The sequence below is a fragment of the Kogia breviceps genome, chromosome 12, assembly GCF_026419965.1.
Source record: "Kogia breviceps isolate mKogBre1 chromosome 12, mKogBre1 haplotype 1, whole genome shotgun sequence".
Classification (NCBI taxonomy): Eukaryota; Metazoa; Chordata; class Mammalia; order Artiodactyla; family Physeteridae; genus Kogia; species Kogia breviceps.
Window position 1 is genome coordinate 24,350,719 of NC_081321.1, and position 14,160 is coordinate 24,364,878.

The window sequence follows — 14,160 nt, forward strand, 5'->3', positions numbered from 1 at the left end:
CAGTGGCAGCCAATGAGAACGAAGAGGAGAAATATGCAGTGGACTTAAATGACTGGATTAAGGGTAAGCAAGACTCAAGAGTCACAAACAATATTAAGTATGAATATAAACTGTATTAATATATACTATGCCATAGTTAAAACTTTCCTTAAAATGTTTTAACCTTAATTTTGCAAATGAAGAAACTGAGGCTCAAAGAGGTTAAGAAACCTGCCCAATCATATCCATTAATTAAAAGGGGCAGAGTGTTCTGATGTCATGTCCAGTGGGCTGTTACATTAAGGATGACTTTCTGCCTTATAGTTTGACTGAGAAGAGGGTGCTGATGTCATTAAGTGAAATCGAGAGAAGAAGGGAGAAAGCCTGACTGGGACAGGAGGGAGAGGTGCTAAGATAATGAGTTTGTTTCAGGATGTGTTGAGTTTGAGGTCCCAGTGGGCTATGGACATCTAGGAACTAGGGATGGAGATAGAGGTTTATGAAAAATCTGCTAATGGGATAGTTGGATGATAACATCGGATTAACTGTCAACAAAAAAATGCTGAAGTCCTAATGCCCAGTACCTCTACCATAAATGCCTGTTGTTTAAGCCACCCAGTTTATGGTCCTGTATAATGGTAGCCCCAGGAAATTAATACAGTACTTTATTAGTAACTTTGGAGGAAAGTTTAGAAGCCTGTGAACAAAAAATGTAGATTAGGAATAAAGGAGTAAGGCCGTACTTTTTATCTAGAGATCTAAAATCTAAGAAGTTTCCATGAAGTCTACTCTAGCCAGAAGAGAAATTTATGAACTATTAAAAAATGTGTATTTCTATTAGTATATATATATATATATATATATATTTTTTTTTTTTTTTTTTTTTCCACACTGCATGGCTTTCAGGATCTCAGTTCTCCAACCAGGGATTGAACCTGGGCCACAGCAGGGAAAGCCCTGAATCCTAAACACTAGGCCACCAGGGAACTCTCTCTATTAGTATTTCTTAATTCACTATACTCAAATGCAATAGGCTACTTTCTTCTTCAATATAAACACTCATGGATTTAATACTTAGCCACAGGAATTCCTTTGTATTCTGCCTGAATCAATGTTACTGCATACACAGCAAGTCTGCAGAGTGCAGATTGCATATATTATTTTTATAGAGCTATCTATAGTCTACAGGCAGGTAACTAAAGAAAACTTTTGACGAAGATAAGATGTTTAAAGAGTGACTCCAAATTCTTGGCTAGATCCAGAATAACTGTTTAAAATGGTATTTCCACACCCTTCTGCATCCTACCCCACCCCCTATGTCTAAGCTGGTCAACATTCTTTTTTTTTTTTTTTTTTTTTTGCGGTACGCGGGCCTCTCACTGTTGTGGCCTCTCCCATTGCGGAGCACAGGCTGCGGACGCGCAGGCTCAGCGGCCATGGCTCACAGGCCCAGCCGCTCCGCGGCATGTGGGATCTTCCCAGACCAGGGCACGAACCCATGTCTCCTGCATCGGCAGGCGGATTCTCAACCACTGCGCCACCAGGGAAGCCCAACATTCTTAAAGGTATAAACTTTGGGGTGATATGTCAAGAACAGTCCTCTTTCTAGAATCAATTGCATTCTGAGATCTTTTCTCTAAAATATGACTATTTTTTTTTTTTTTTTTTGTGGTACACGGGCCTCTCACTGCTGTGGCCTCTCCCGTTGCGGAGCACAGGCTCCGGACGCGCAGGCTCAGCAGCCATGGCTCACGGGCCCAGCCGCTCCGCGACACGTGGGATCTTCCCAGACCAGGGCACGAACCCATGTCCCCTGTATTGGCAGGCGGACTCTCAACCACTGCACCACCAGGGAAGCCCCTAAAATAGGACTTTTAACTACTAGGTACAGTGACTTGGTCAAAATTTGACTAGGTCAAAATTAAGACAGTTTTAAAAGACATGGAGAAAACTTAAATGCATATTACTAAGTGAAAGAAGCCAATCTGAAAAGGCCTCATACTATGACTTCAACTATATGACATTCTGGATAAGGCAAGACCATGGAGACAGTTAAAAAGATCAGTGGTTGACAGGGGTTAGAGGAGAGGGAGGGATAAATAGGAGGAACACACCATTATTAGGACAGTAAAGGTACTCTATATGATACCACAATGGTAGATCCATGTCATTAACATGTATTTGTCTAAACCCACAGTCTGCACGACACACCAAGAGTGAATCCTAATGTAAATAAACTATGGGCTTAGGGTGACTATATGTCAATGTAGGTTCATCAACTGTAAGCCATGTACTACTCTGGTGGAGGATGATGATAATGAGGGAGGCTATGCATGTGTAGGGGCAGAGGCTATAGGAGAACTCTCTGAAACATCTCTTGAATATTGCCATGAATCTAAAACTGCTATAAAAATAAAATCTTTTAAAAAAATTTCAAGATGGTCTACCCCGCTATGGTCCTCTTACTAAGACAGATCTTTTCCATTCTTCTGCAACCCTTAAAATGTCTGATTCCTGTTTAGTGCTGCTTCTGAAAGAATAGTAATGATCTATCACCTAATCTCATCCTGGCTCGATGCTCATAAGAGCTGTCTTCAAACCCACTGTCAATCTCTAAGGACTTGGAGGATCTTTCCTTAATATGAAGATGCAGACTGTTTACTGCCATTAATTAGGAAGCTAAGTCGTTGGCAAACAAAAAGTATGTTTTGGGGAAAAACCCAAACACCCAGATTTAAAATCATTAAAGTCAGTAACTGCTAATTTCTAAATAATTAGAACACACTGTTTCTCAACAATGAATGATTTTACTCTTAAACTGATTTTTTAAAATACATTTCACAACTGTCATCTTTTAAAGTCCTAACTTCGTGGGCTGAATTATCAGAAGTGTTAGAGCAATATTTATCAAATCCACCCCTTCAAACAGACAATAAATTTGATTTCAAAAGCTACACAGCTAACATTAATCCTACTTAGGATCAGTACAATATTTAGCTTATGTTCGTTCTTAGATCTCCAGCCCTTCATTGACACCTGGCAGTGCAGCACAGGGACTGCATGAGGCTTTGACACATTCCATATTTCTGAGCCTTGACTTCAGAGTTTTACTGGTGTCATTACTGACTGACTGAAAGGCCCTGCAAACAGCTGAGTCTCTGGTCTCTAGCTCAACCACCCACAATTTGACCATTCAAAGCCACGAACTTGCTAGCGTTGCCTGGTAGCTGCTCACTTTAACAGCTGGACATTCTAACATGCCTGTTCAGCACATGAGTCAAATGCTTCCACCTCCCTGCTTAACTGAGCTTGGCTTCTTTGCAACATTTCATCCTACAAATGGTTATTTCTTCCTAGGAATTTATTCATTCTAATTAGGGTAAACTACCTTGGTTATGGCCCTACGTCTGAACAGCTAAATCTTCTATGAACGTGGGTAAGCGTTAGAGATAGTTTCAGGGAATATGCCAATGCATTTTTACTTTTTCAATAGAAAAATGGACAACAGAGATAGATGGACACTAGAGAATGCTTTTTAACTCGATCTAAATCTTTATAAATATAGTTACATCCCGGGACATCAGAACCTTGACATTCTGTTTAGAGGGGCTCCAGGGCAATGTAGTATCAAATTCATATTCCTAGCTGTTTTATTGGATACATTGAAAAACTAGGTTTCCAACAATAAACACCACATTTAGGGTAGTATTGCCTTCTAGGGGCAGTAAGGGGAATGAAAATAGAGTGGTTCAATCATATTTGCAATGCTTTATTTCTTACGCTGGTGGTTGGCTTACGAGTTTTTTAAAAAATATAACTTTTTTTTTTTTTTTTACATTTTTCAATGTCTAAAGTAATCAATAATTTTCGAAAATGTTCCCAAATAGCTGACTCAGTATAAAACATTTTACCTCTACTGGCTTTCCACTGTTACTTCTACTTTTTGTGAAATAGATGGTTATTTTACCATGATTAGCTAATGACTCATGATACTGTAACATGAGATGTATGGTTATAAATAGAAGAAGAAATCTGATTTCTGAATACTTTTGAAACATGTGTACATGTTTTCTCCCCTGAAAGATTATTAACGATGTGAATAAACTTTCATTTAAGAAAAAAACCAGTATACACCACACCCTAATACTGGTGAGAGTACGGAATACTACTTGTATGATCTATGAGTACAACTCATTAGAAGTTTTCAAATGTTTTCTGACTTGATCAACCCTACAGCCTTGGCATGGCTAATATTATTTTCCCTATCTTGTGGATGAGGAAGCTGAAGGTCAGAAAGGTCAAGGGACTTCTTCCAGGTCTCACAGCTGGTACGTAATATTGCTCCTTCTACTTTACCCCACTTTTGGCAAGACGGGAGGAGCGTCAGCTTGAGAGAGGTGGAGACAAAGCCATAGGCACTGAGGTTTCACGTGGTTCACCGCTGCCAGTGCTGTAGAAACAATCAAGCCAATGAATTCTCACCTGGTGATTCTGCAAGGTGCTCTTGTTTCTCTTCTCTGTCCTGAAACTGAATTAAATGTGACCACAAAGCTGACTTCCCCTGAAAGTACAAGGCATACAAAAATTTTCATTTTATAAGAAATGGTTCATCAAAAAATAACTTATCGAAACCATTCACATTGAAATGCCTGTTTTTTGAAGCTGGGAGAGCCAAGCTCATCCGTTCCTAGCTGTGTGACATTCTGAGCACCCCACTCCATGTGTGGTGAGGGTCACCCTTTGCCTCACTGACAAGACTGACAACAGCCTGGGAAAGGGCAGCTAAGCAAAGGGCAGAAGCGCAGGCAAGGAAATTCCCGACTTCAGCTCAGCTGTTACTTAGTTGTATGTCACTAGGGCTGTCTACACTGGCCACACAAGCAAGCATGGAACTAGAGGCTCCAGCAGCACAGAATGTGTTTCCGTATGCAAAATATGTTTGGATGCATGCAGTAGCAACGAGGGAAGAAAACTGGGGCAAGAGGAGAAAGAGAAAAGGGGCCGAAGAGAGGAAGATGAACAGGAAAAAAAAAAAAAAAATAGAAAGGGAAATGAGAGACAAAAGAGAAGAAATCATCTATGTTTCTGCCTTGAGTAACCAGATAACTTAAAATGGCAAAGAACTGTTAATTCTGGCTAATAGATCTTTTTCTTGGACAGTGATGAAAGCAGATACTTAATGGAATCTACACGGGATACAGCCTCTGCAGTGAACGTGTTGGTTTATCTTTTCCTGTTTACCAGAAAAGAGCCCCAAACTGCCTGCTAATCATGGGTTACATTTTCTTTTTTGGAATTAAAATACCTGTGGTGGATTTCTAGTCACCCTGTGACAAAGGGACAGAACCTTTAATTTTTATAATATATTTTTCTTTTTGTTACTTTTCTTAACAGAGCTCCTAACTTGCCCTGTCACCAGGGCCTCTTGAGACTGTTACCTGCTTGACCTGCAAGCCATGGCTCCATATCCTTTCCAGCAGGTCACAGAGGCTGGCGATCAGGGTGTTCTCCTCCAGGCCGGTTATGTTTGCTTCCCCGTGGCCCAGTTCCACTGCTTCGTGTCCCATCTTTTCCACCAACATGCGTTTTGTCTGAAAACATCACATGTGGTCACAAGTGTTAACCCCAGCAGTGAGCCCCAAAGCCATCAAGTCAATTCCTGGATCAGGAGATATGGGTTCCCCCCCTTCATTATACTTCTAACTGCAGACTTTGAATCACCTTGGGAAAAGTGTCAATCTCTGTGGTCAACTACAAGTAATGTTATGTATACTTTTACTATTTTGTCAGAGAAATAGTCACTAAAGAGAGACTCTGATGCTATTTTAAAGTATCCTCATGTAAATGCTTATGTACAACAGTTTTCAGATTACTTACGTGAATAACATTGGGGGATTACACCAGGCCTAGAAAATACACTATAGAATCTGAAACCCCATCCTGCCACAGCTCACACTTCATCTTAGCATATACTAAAGATATTCACGCTTAGCTTTGACTGCACTTAGGCAAAAACCACAATACAAACAGGCAGCTCTAAATTTTTTCAGAACTGTCTAATTTGTGAGTGAAGCAGACCTATTTTTTTCCTTCCTCTTTTCCTCTTTCATCTCTTCTCTGCTATGAGTATGTACCAGAAAATGGAAAGGAAATGGAAATCAGTTTCAAGTAAGTTAAGTTACAGCAGACTTAGTTGCCCTCATAAAATGTAAAGTGAGAGAGACTCTAGCTCCTCTAGGCAAGGACCTTGTCTGTGTGATTCAGCATTGTAAGCTGATGCTAAAATTGTGCCTTTACTGAACACAGAGAAGGTACTCAAGAAATGACTGTCAAATAAATGAATGAAGTTATTGGCTAAAATGATGTTCTGAGTTTTGTCAATTTGTATTGCTACCTCTGATAAACACAGATGTCTGAGAGGAGACTCATGTGTAATAGGCACAAACCTACAACACAGCTAAGGTCTTCTTCTTTATGGATATATGCACACACATATGAGCACAGATAAGGTTCTACACAGGTGCACACAGAGACACGTATAAACACATACAAAAAAATGTGTTGCCTTTCACATAAGATGATGACATCCCTGACACAACTTCTGACTGGCTTAATAGCTGTCATGTTGGAGAGGAAGATAGCAATGGCTGAAAGGTGAGAAAAACCATGTTCAGAGCTCCCATGTCACTGATTCTGTGGGTAACAGAACCCATGGAGGTTCATGCCCTCAGTAAAGAGCACATGACGTTTATGTAAAAGTGTCCTTCTAGGGAAGCTACAGGCTCAAGTGGGGGGGTTGGCTCAGCTCATATTAGCTTCATGCATGGATTGAACATGAATGTACACTGTCCTGCACAGTGAGTAATACATACCTTCATTCTACATTCTTTTAATAAGCCTTCTACAAATTTCCAGTTGGTTTGTGCAATCACTGCAGGAGAGAGGTCTGACAATTTGGGTTGCCTCAGGTTTTTTCCTAAACTTCGTGCCTCTTGCATGTATTTCTAAAAATTAAAGAGTATTTTTAATGCATAAACATCAGATATTCTTCTGACCTACTTAACCTTACAAACAAGTGCAGGAACAACAAGATGCAAAAAAAGGCCAGAAGTGTATATGTGCAACAGCAGTTCAAGGTTTAGCACATTGAAAGGCAGAGGGTATTCATACCCCCTCTACTGTTAGCCCTGTGAAAAGGAGAGTGACAGAAGCCACACCAAGTAAAAACTCATTCAAAATGAGATGGAGTTTCATCTAGTTCAGTCTTTTTTTTTTTTTTTTTGCGGTACACGGGCCTCTCACTGTTGTGGCCTCTCCCGTTGCGGAGCACAGGCTCCGGACGCGCAGGCGCAGCGGCCATGGCTCACGGGCCCAGCCGCTCCGCGGCACGTGGGATCTTCCCGGACTGGGGCACGAACCCGTGTCCCCTGCATCGGCAGGTGGACTCTCAACCACTGTGCCACCAGGGAAGCCCCTAGTTCAGTCTTTTTATTGGGAATACCCAGGGGTGTGATTAGTCAGGATCATGGCTGGGATGGAAAATTTGCATGTCTGAATAACAAATCCAAGGTTCTCCAGGAGCCCAGTGATTCTCAGATCACTGGTTTCCTCCACCCATCTCCCCACAAAACAAGAGCCTTGACATGCTTCCAACCTCCTGGGCAGTGCTGTCCAGCCCAACCCTTTGCTCTAATCAAGTCACAACAGTAAAATCAGGAGCTCTGGAAAATGGTTGCAACAAATTTTATGACCTCAGGCATCTCTGCTTATTCATACAATGGGCATAAAACAAGCCCACCTGCCTCAAAGAAAGCTATGAGATCACTCTGAAAAGTATCATGTGCTCCAAATGCAGGAGGAGGCCTCTTGTTTCCAAGACATTTTGCTACATCCCTCCTTTGCCTTGTTCCACAGTCAAAAGAAAGCAGAGGGCTTCCCTGGTGGCGCAGTGGTTGAGAGTCCGCCTGCGAATGCAGGGGACGCAGGTTTGTGTCCCGGTCCGGGAAGATCCCACGTGCCCCGGAGCGGCTGGGCCCGTGAGCCAAGGCCGAAAGAAAGAAAGCACAAATATCATATTATTTTAGGAGACATCAATGGCTCAGAGAGTACCACAGAAACTCAGACCACTGCTCTTGAGCTTTAATTAGTGAACTTCAGGGAAAAAAAAAAAAACACTACACATAATTAGCGCAGGACAGCTGTTGTCTCTCTTCTTTCTATGCTACCTACAAAGGCTCATCCAGATACCTTATGTTTGTATCAGGACCACAGGGCAGAATCTCCAAAAAGTCTAAGTGTCTTAGGTCCATATTTAGAGAATAATTGCTCTAAATTATATAGTAAAACCAGCAGTTTATTGGAGAGAGAGAGATTGCAAGCCAGCACATCCTCCCACAGATACATATGTGAAGTCTATCTTTTCTATCTTAAGGGGAAATTTGATATTATAAGAAAAAGATGTGTAAAATCCTTTGCATTCTTTAAATAAAAGAGAGTTTGCACATTTAATACATTCCCCCTTGGAAGTAAAATAACCTGCTAAATCTAGTACAATTTGTTAAAAATCTCACCAATTAGGGATTCAACGAATCCATTTACCTTCTACTTCTACGAGCCCTCCTGACGAAAGATAGCATTAACAAAATAATCTCTTTTCCAGTGTAATTATTTTAAGAACAGATTAAAAAATGAAATGAACTCTGAAAGAATTTAGTTGCTATAACAGTTGTGTATACTTCTTTCTGCTTCAAATCCTTTTTAGAGGGTCAAAGAAAGAGGAAAAATTGACAATGAGAGTCAATTATCACCACTAGGGAAATTAAGTGAAACAAGGTCTAGCAAAACATACTGAAGGTTAATGTTCAAATAAATAAAAGTAGGAAATGAAAAGTTTCAGAAAAACAAACCTGAGATATAAGACAGGGATCATATATGAGATTATAATACCTGCATTTCCTATCATTTCAGGTTGTACTAATGTTGTCTGGAATATTACAAATTGGAGATAAATGGTTGGTAAAAACAAATGCTAACTGTTAAATGTTAAAAGGGTTCTGTTTCTCCCCCAGGCTCAATTCCTCCATCTTTAGGACTTGTGCAAATGCAGAGGGACCCACTACAACACTCAATTTTCAAGAAGAGTTAAGTATTAAACTTGGCTTAGGAAGAAATACACTGGCTACAAGGAAAGAAGTGAGGTACATGGTCAGGCAAGAGGCTAGGAAGAAGCCGCAGGCATTTTTCTTTCTCTGAAATATATGCATCATTAGATTTTTAAAAGTCAATAATTGGATTGAAAATTAAGCACTGTTTAAAGTTTATGTTCTGCTTTATAAATGACAGCAAGCTAGAATGGGGCTGTCCTTTGAGTGGCCATATTCACCAATCACCCTGCACATACAGGGCAGTGTTAGCCAACAGTGAATTCCACAGGGCCACGGGCAAACGCTCTTTCTGAGCATCTTTGCTGAAGCCACAAAATGAGCAACATTCCACAGACATGCACAGAATGGATACAGGGGTGGCTCAAGACCCTTCCTCACAGCAAGAAGCGAGGCTGCCCCTGTATACTACAAAAATAGAGCAGGGGCTTCCCTGGTGGCGCAGTGGTTGAGAATCCGCCTGCCGATGCAGGAGACACGGGTTCGTGCCCTGGTCCGGGAAGATCCCACATGCCGCGGAGCAACTAAGCCCGTGAGCCATGGCCGCTAGGCCTGTGCGTCCGGAGCCTGCGCTCCGCAACGGGAGAGGCCACAACAGTGAGAGGCCCGCGTACCGCAAAAAAAAAAAAAAAAAAATAGAGCAGGGTCTTTACAGTAAACAAGTGACGATAAGAATGTGATTTTCTTTGGGGTTGCTGGAAGAAAAGGTGTATTTTAAGATAAAAAACTGAGAAGAAAGAGAAATCTTTCACAAAGAGAAAGACTTCCCTACAGAGGGAAGTCGCCCCAAGTTTCTTCTGAGATTTCTATTATGCTCTTCGTCGTTTGTCTAAGCCAAAAGCAAATCAGTAGGAGCTACCTATGAAAATACATCCTACTACTATTCAGTAAACACTGAAATAACTGCTCTTTAGTACAGGCTTTCCCTGAATTTTCTAATAACCACACTGTCCCTCTAACCAGCATGGAGCTTGTGAAGAGCAGACCACTGTCAAGTTAAATAAATTTATATTAATAGGTCATAATGGGAAAAAACACAACCAGGAGTCCTAGGTAACTCCGGCCCTCAGGTGAGTAGCTGTTCAGTGCAACTCAGTGTGCAGGGCTACTGGCAAAAGCACTGGCCTGTGGGCCTGGCGCTGACTTTGTGTGTCCACTTGACTTTAAGCAAGCCTCCTGGACTTCAGTTAAATCATGTCAAGTGGGACAAAGTTACCTCAAATGTTCCTCTTAGCACTAAGATTCTATACTGATGATCTGACTTTCTGACCATATAAAATACAGACCAGGAATAAGGAGGGGTAAATTAAAACACTGTGGAGATAAAACTCGGCAAAAGGAAAAAAAGCTGTTTGAAAGTGAATCACTTCTGCACTTTTGCAAAATGCTTAAATAAAAGAAAATTTGAATATTTAATGTATTTCCCCTTTGGAAGAAAAACAATTGTGTTAAATCTAGTCCCCTCTTTCCCCCTCAGAAACACCACTGATAGGGAATTCAAATAATCAGTTTTATCTGCCAATGGTATCGAATTACTCTTGTTAGCGCACACCACCATGAAAAGGTACCAATCACAAAAGGAAGTGGAGAGCTAACAGTTCACGTCACAAGGTGATGTGAGGCATTCTAGAGCTATGTGCACTCATACACGTGGATGATTCGAGGAACACCAAAGACAAGATTCAGGAACGTCTGCAAAGCACTTTCAGGCAAAGAACATACCAGGCAGCACTCAGAGAAGGATTTTTTAGGAAGTCGTGCAGGAGGAGGTGGACCCTGATCCCACTCCCAGAATGCCATGGAGTTCTGACAGACCACAAGTTCCCCGGAAGGCTAAGAGGATGGAGAAGTGCCAATGACAGAAAAGCAAAAAAGAAAAGGACAGGGAGAAAGAGACAGCAAAACAAGCATGCATATGATAAAGTCACAGCAGAAGGGAAGGGAGAGAAGAAATACTGCAGCACAAAAGAAAAGCAGTACACAGGCTTCAGTTCTTAAGAAAATGTTTAAAATCATATATATATATATGAACACATCAACAAAGAGCAATATATATATATCTGGAATGCTGTTTTCTGCTTTATTTCTACCCATCTGAGTTTAGAAAATAGTTAACGGATCTTCTGACTGCATTTTCTTTTGATCACAAGAAAAAACAAAAACTTACTTATCATTATTCAAATGTGTAATCACCGTTTTATTTTCAAGTAGTACAGATAAAGCATAAGGATCTCAATTTAAAATAATTTTAAACCACTCCTAAAAATGGTGTCAGCAAGTCAAGGACAAAGCACAGGCAAATATATCTTTACTTACTAAGTTTAAATTATGCTTGAAACTTAGAAAGTCTATGCTTCTTATACCTTTTTTTCCCTGTGGGAGACATACTGACCAAAAATTTATCCTAAGCTTAACCTTTACTTGATGTGGTTCACAGGGAGACTTGCTTTACAGCCTTATTTTCGATGTATTAAAATTACAAAAAATGGAAAAAAAGGTGCTTTCAGCTATGTCAGTATAAAAGGATTACTATTTTAAAACATAAACGAACGATTCTTTTAGAAGAACACAAAAGAACCTACATGATGACACCTGCTGGTCTAAGTAAGCCTAGTTCACAGCTCTTGCATCAAGGCATCCCGGGAAGGCAGCCCACATACCTCCCTCAAGTCGTTGTCCAGCCCGACGTGCTCGGAATGCTGGCGAAGGCGGTCTTTCCGGCGCTGTGCAGTGGCACTCCGACTTACCCAGCGACTGAAAGAACAGAAGGGGTTAAAAGAAACAACCAAACCAACAAAAAAAATGTGATCACTTGTCTTTAAAATAGAAAGAATGTACCGTTGAAAACCAAAGACCAACAATACTTATTTTTCAATCAATTCTTTTTAAACATATATAGCAGCTTTATTGAGATGTAATTTAGATACATAAAATTTACCCATTTAAATTATCCAATTCATTGGTTTTTAGTATATTCATAGAGATATGCAATCATCACCACCATCAATGCTTTGTTGAAACCGAGGTTAAAAAATGCACAATAGCTGTAATGATCCTCTCTTTTCCACCTTACCTGCCCAACAGAACCCCAAACCTGGATAGAGACTACCCTCTCACTTCCTTTTAAAATATCCATGCAGGGGCTTCCCTGGTGGCGCAGTGGTTGAGAGTCCACCTGCCAATGCAGGGGACACGGGTTCGTGCCCCGGTCCGGGAGGATCCCACGTGCTGCGGAGCGGCTGGGCCCGTGAGCCATGGCCGCTGAGCCTGCGCATCCGGAGCCTGTGCTCCGCAACGGGAGAGGCCACAACAGTGAGAGGCCCACCCACGTACCGCAAAAAAAAAAAAAAAATCTGTTTCTTCACTCTTCTCATGTAAACATTCTTAAGAAAAGTTTAGATGTAAGGCCTCTACTTATTTATCTTTGGATATTTTGTTCATCTCAAATCAGCTTCTTCCCCTGAAAATGCTCCTGAAGCCATTTATAGCCCTCACTGCCAATCCAATGGCTATTTTTCAATTCTTAGCTTACTTAAACTCTCTGCTGATCACCCTTTCTACCTTAAAACTCCAGTTGTCTTAACTACCTCAGTGCTTCCAATGGGATAAGCTCTCTCACCTTTGAGCCTTTGAAGATGAAGTTTTCTCCCAACTTCTATTCATCTCTCAGACAGCTTTAGATGCTACACAGGAAGTCTTCTATGGTTCCTCCAAATCTAAATTAGCTACCCCTCTTATACTCTCCAACTGTAGTATTTATCACAGTGTGTTATAATTACTTATCTCTATTTTCTATACAATCCTCTCTACTATAAACGCTTGAAGTGTCGGTATCATGTCTTTCAGCCATTTTATTTGCAGTCAACTACATCACCTGACCCTTCTATAAATATACCCTAAATACATGTAATCAGAGACACAGTCTAATATTTAGGTTTACAGATGTTCATCACAGCATATATGCAATAACCATTTCTGTGTTTCCATTATTCTAAGACTCACATTTTGGCTTTTAAATGTCCCTGAAACTAGGATGAATCTTCTACTTCCTATACATGTTTAAAGTATAATTTTTCCAAAAGCTTTTGAATTAATAGCAGATCTTACAACCAAAAGTTACTTAGAATCAAGTAAATGTGCTCAAAGCAACCCAAATGTTCAACAGTAGGAGGTGCTGTATAATGAAACATCATATAGTCATTTACAAATATTAAGTTACTAGGAATTATCAATAATATGGGAGAGTACTCATGATACAATGAATGAAAAAGCAGGATACAACATTGTGTAAGCATTTTCTACTTTTGTAAAACACAAAACAAAATAAGTATGGACATGCACACATATCAGGATCCATGCAACGGAAGGGCATAAAACCAAATGTTAACATCTCATGGTGATGGCATTATAGGTGGTTTTATTTTTATTTACAATTAATTTTTTATTGAGGTATAGTTGATATACAATATTATACAAGTTTCAGGTATACAACAAAGTGATTCACAATTTTAATTATTTTTTTAGTTAAAAAATTTTATTTTTTAATTTTTGTTTGCATTGGGTCTTAGTTGTGGCATGCGGGATCTTTTGTTGTGGCGTGCGTGCTTCTCTCTAGTTGTGGAGCGCGGGCTTAGTTGCCCCATGGCATGTGCGATCTTAGTTCCCCCACCAGGGATCAAACCAGTGTCCTCTGCATTGGAAGGCAGATTCTTAGCCACTGGACCACCAGGGAAGTCCCAAAGTGAGTCACAATTTTTAAAGGTTATATTCCATTTACAGTTATTATAAAATATTGGCTACATTTCCTGTGTTGTACAGTATTATCCTTGTAGCATATTTATTTTGTGCATAGTAGCTTGTACTTCTTAATTCCCTCCTCCTATCTTGTTCCTCCCCACTTTGCTCTCCCCACTGGTAACCACTAGTTTGTTCTCTGTATCTATGAATCTGTTTCTGTTTTTTTATGTTCACTAATTTATTTTTTAGATTCCACAAATAAGTGATATCATTATTTGTCTTT

At 40.3% G+C, this 14,160-nt stretch overlaps 1 protein-coding gene across 3 annotated transcripts in view; it reads right to left on the reverse strand.

The window, feature by feature from the left end:
- Window positions 1-14,160, reverse strand: part of DENND5B (DENN domain containing 5B) — a 196,076-nt gene that overhangs the window by 36,203 nt on the left and 145,713 nt on the right. For all 3 annotated transcript variants that reach the window (XM_067008968.1, XM_067008967.1, XM_067008969.1), the window contains 4 exons: window positions 11,801-11,894; window positions 6,852-6,983; window positions 5,418-5,570; window positions 4,462-4,540 (listed from right to left, as the gene is read on the reverse strand). In XM_067008968.1, the coding sequence (XP_066865069.1) occupies window positions 4,462-4,540; window positions 5,418-5,570; window positions 6,852-6,983; window positions 11,801-11,894 (458 nt within the window). The remainder of the gene's footprint in view (window positions 1-4,461; window positions 4,541-5,417; window positions 5,571-6,851; window positions 6,984-11,800; window positions 11,895-14,160) is intronic.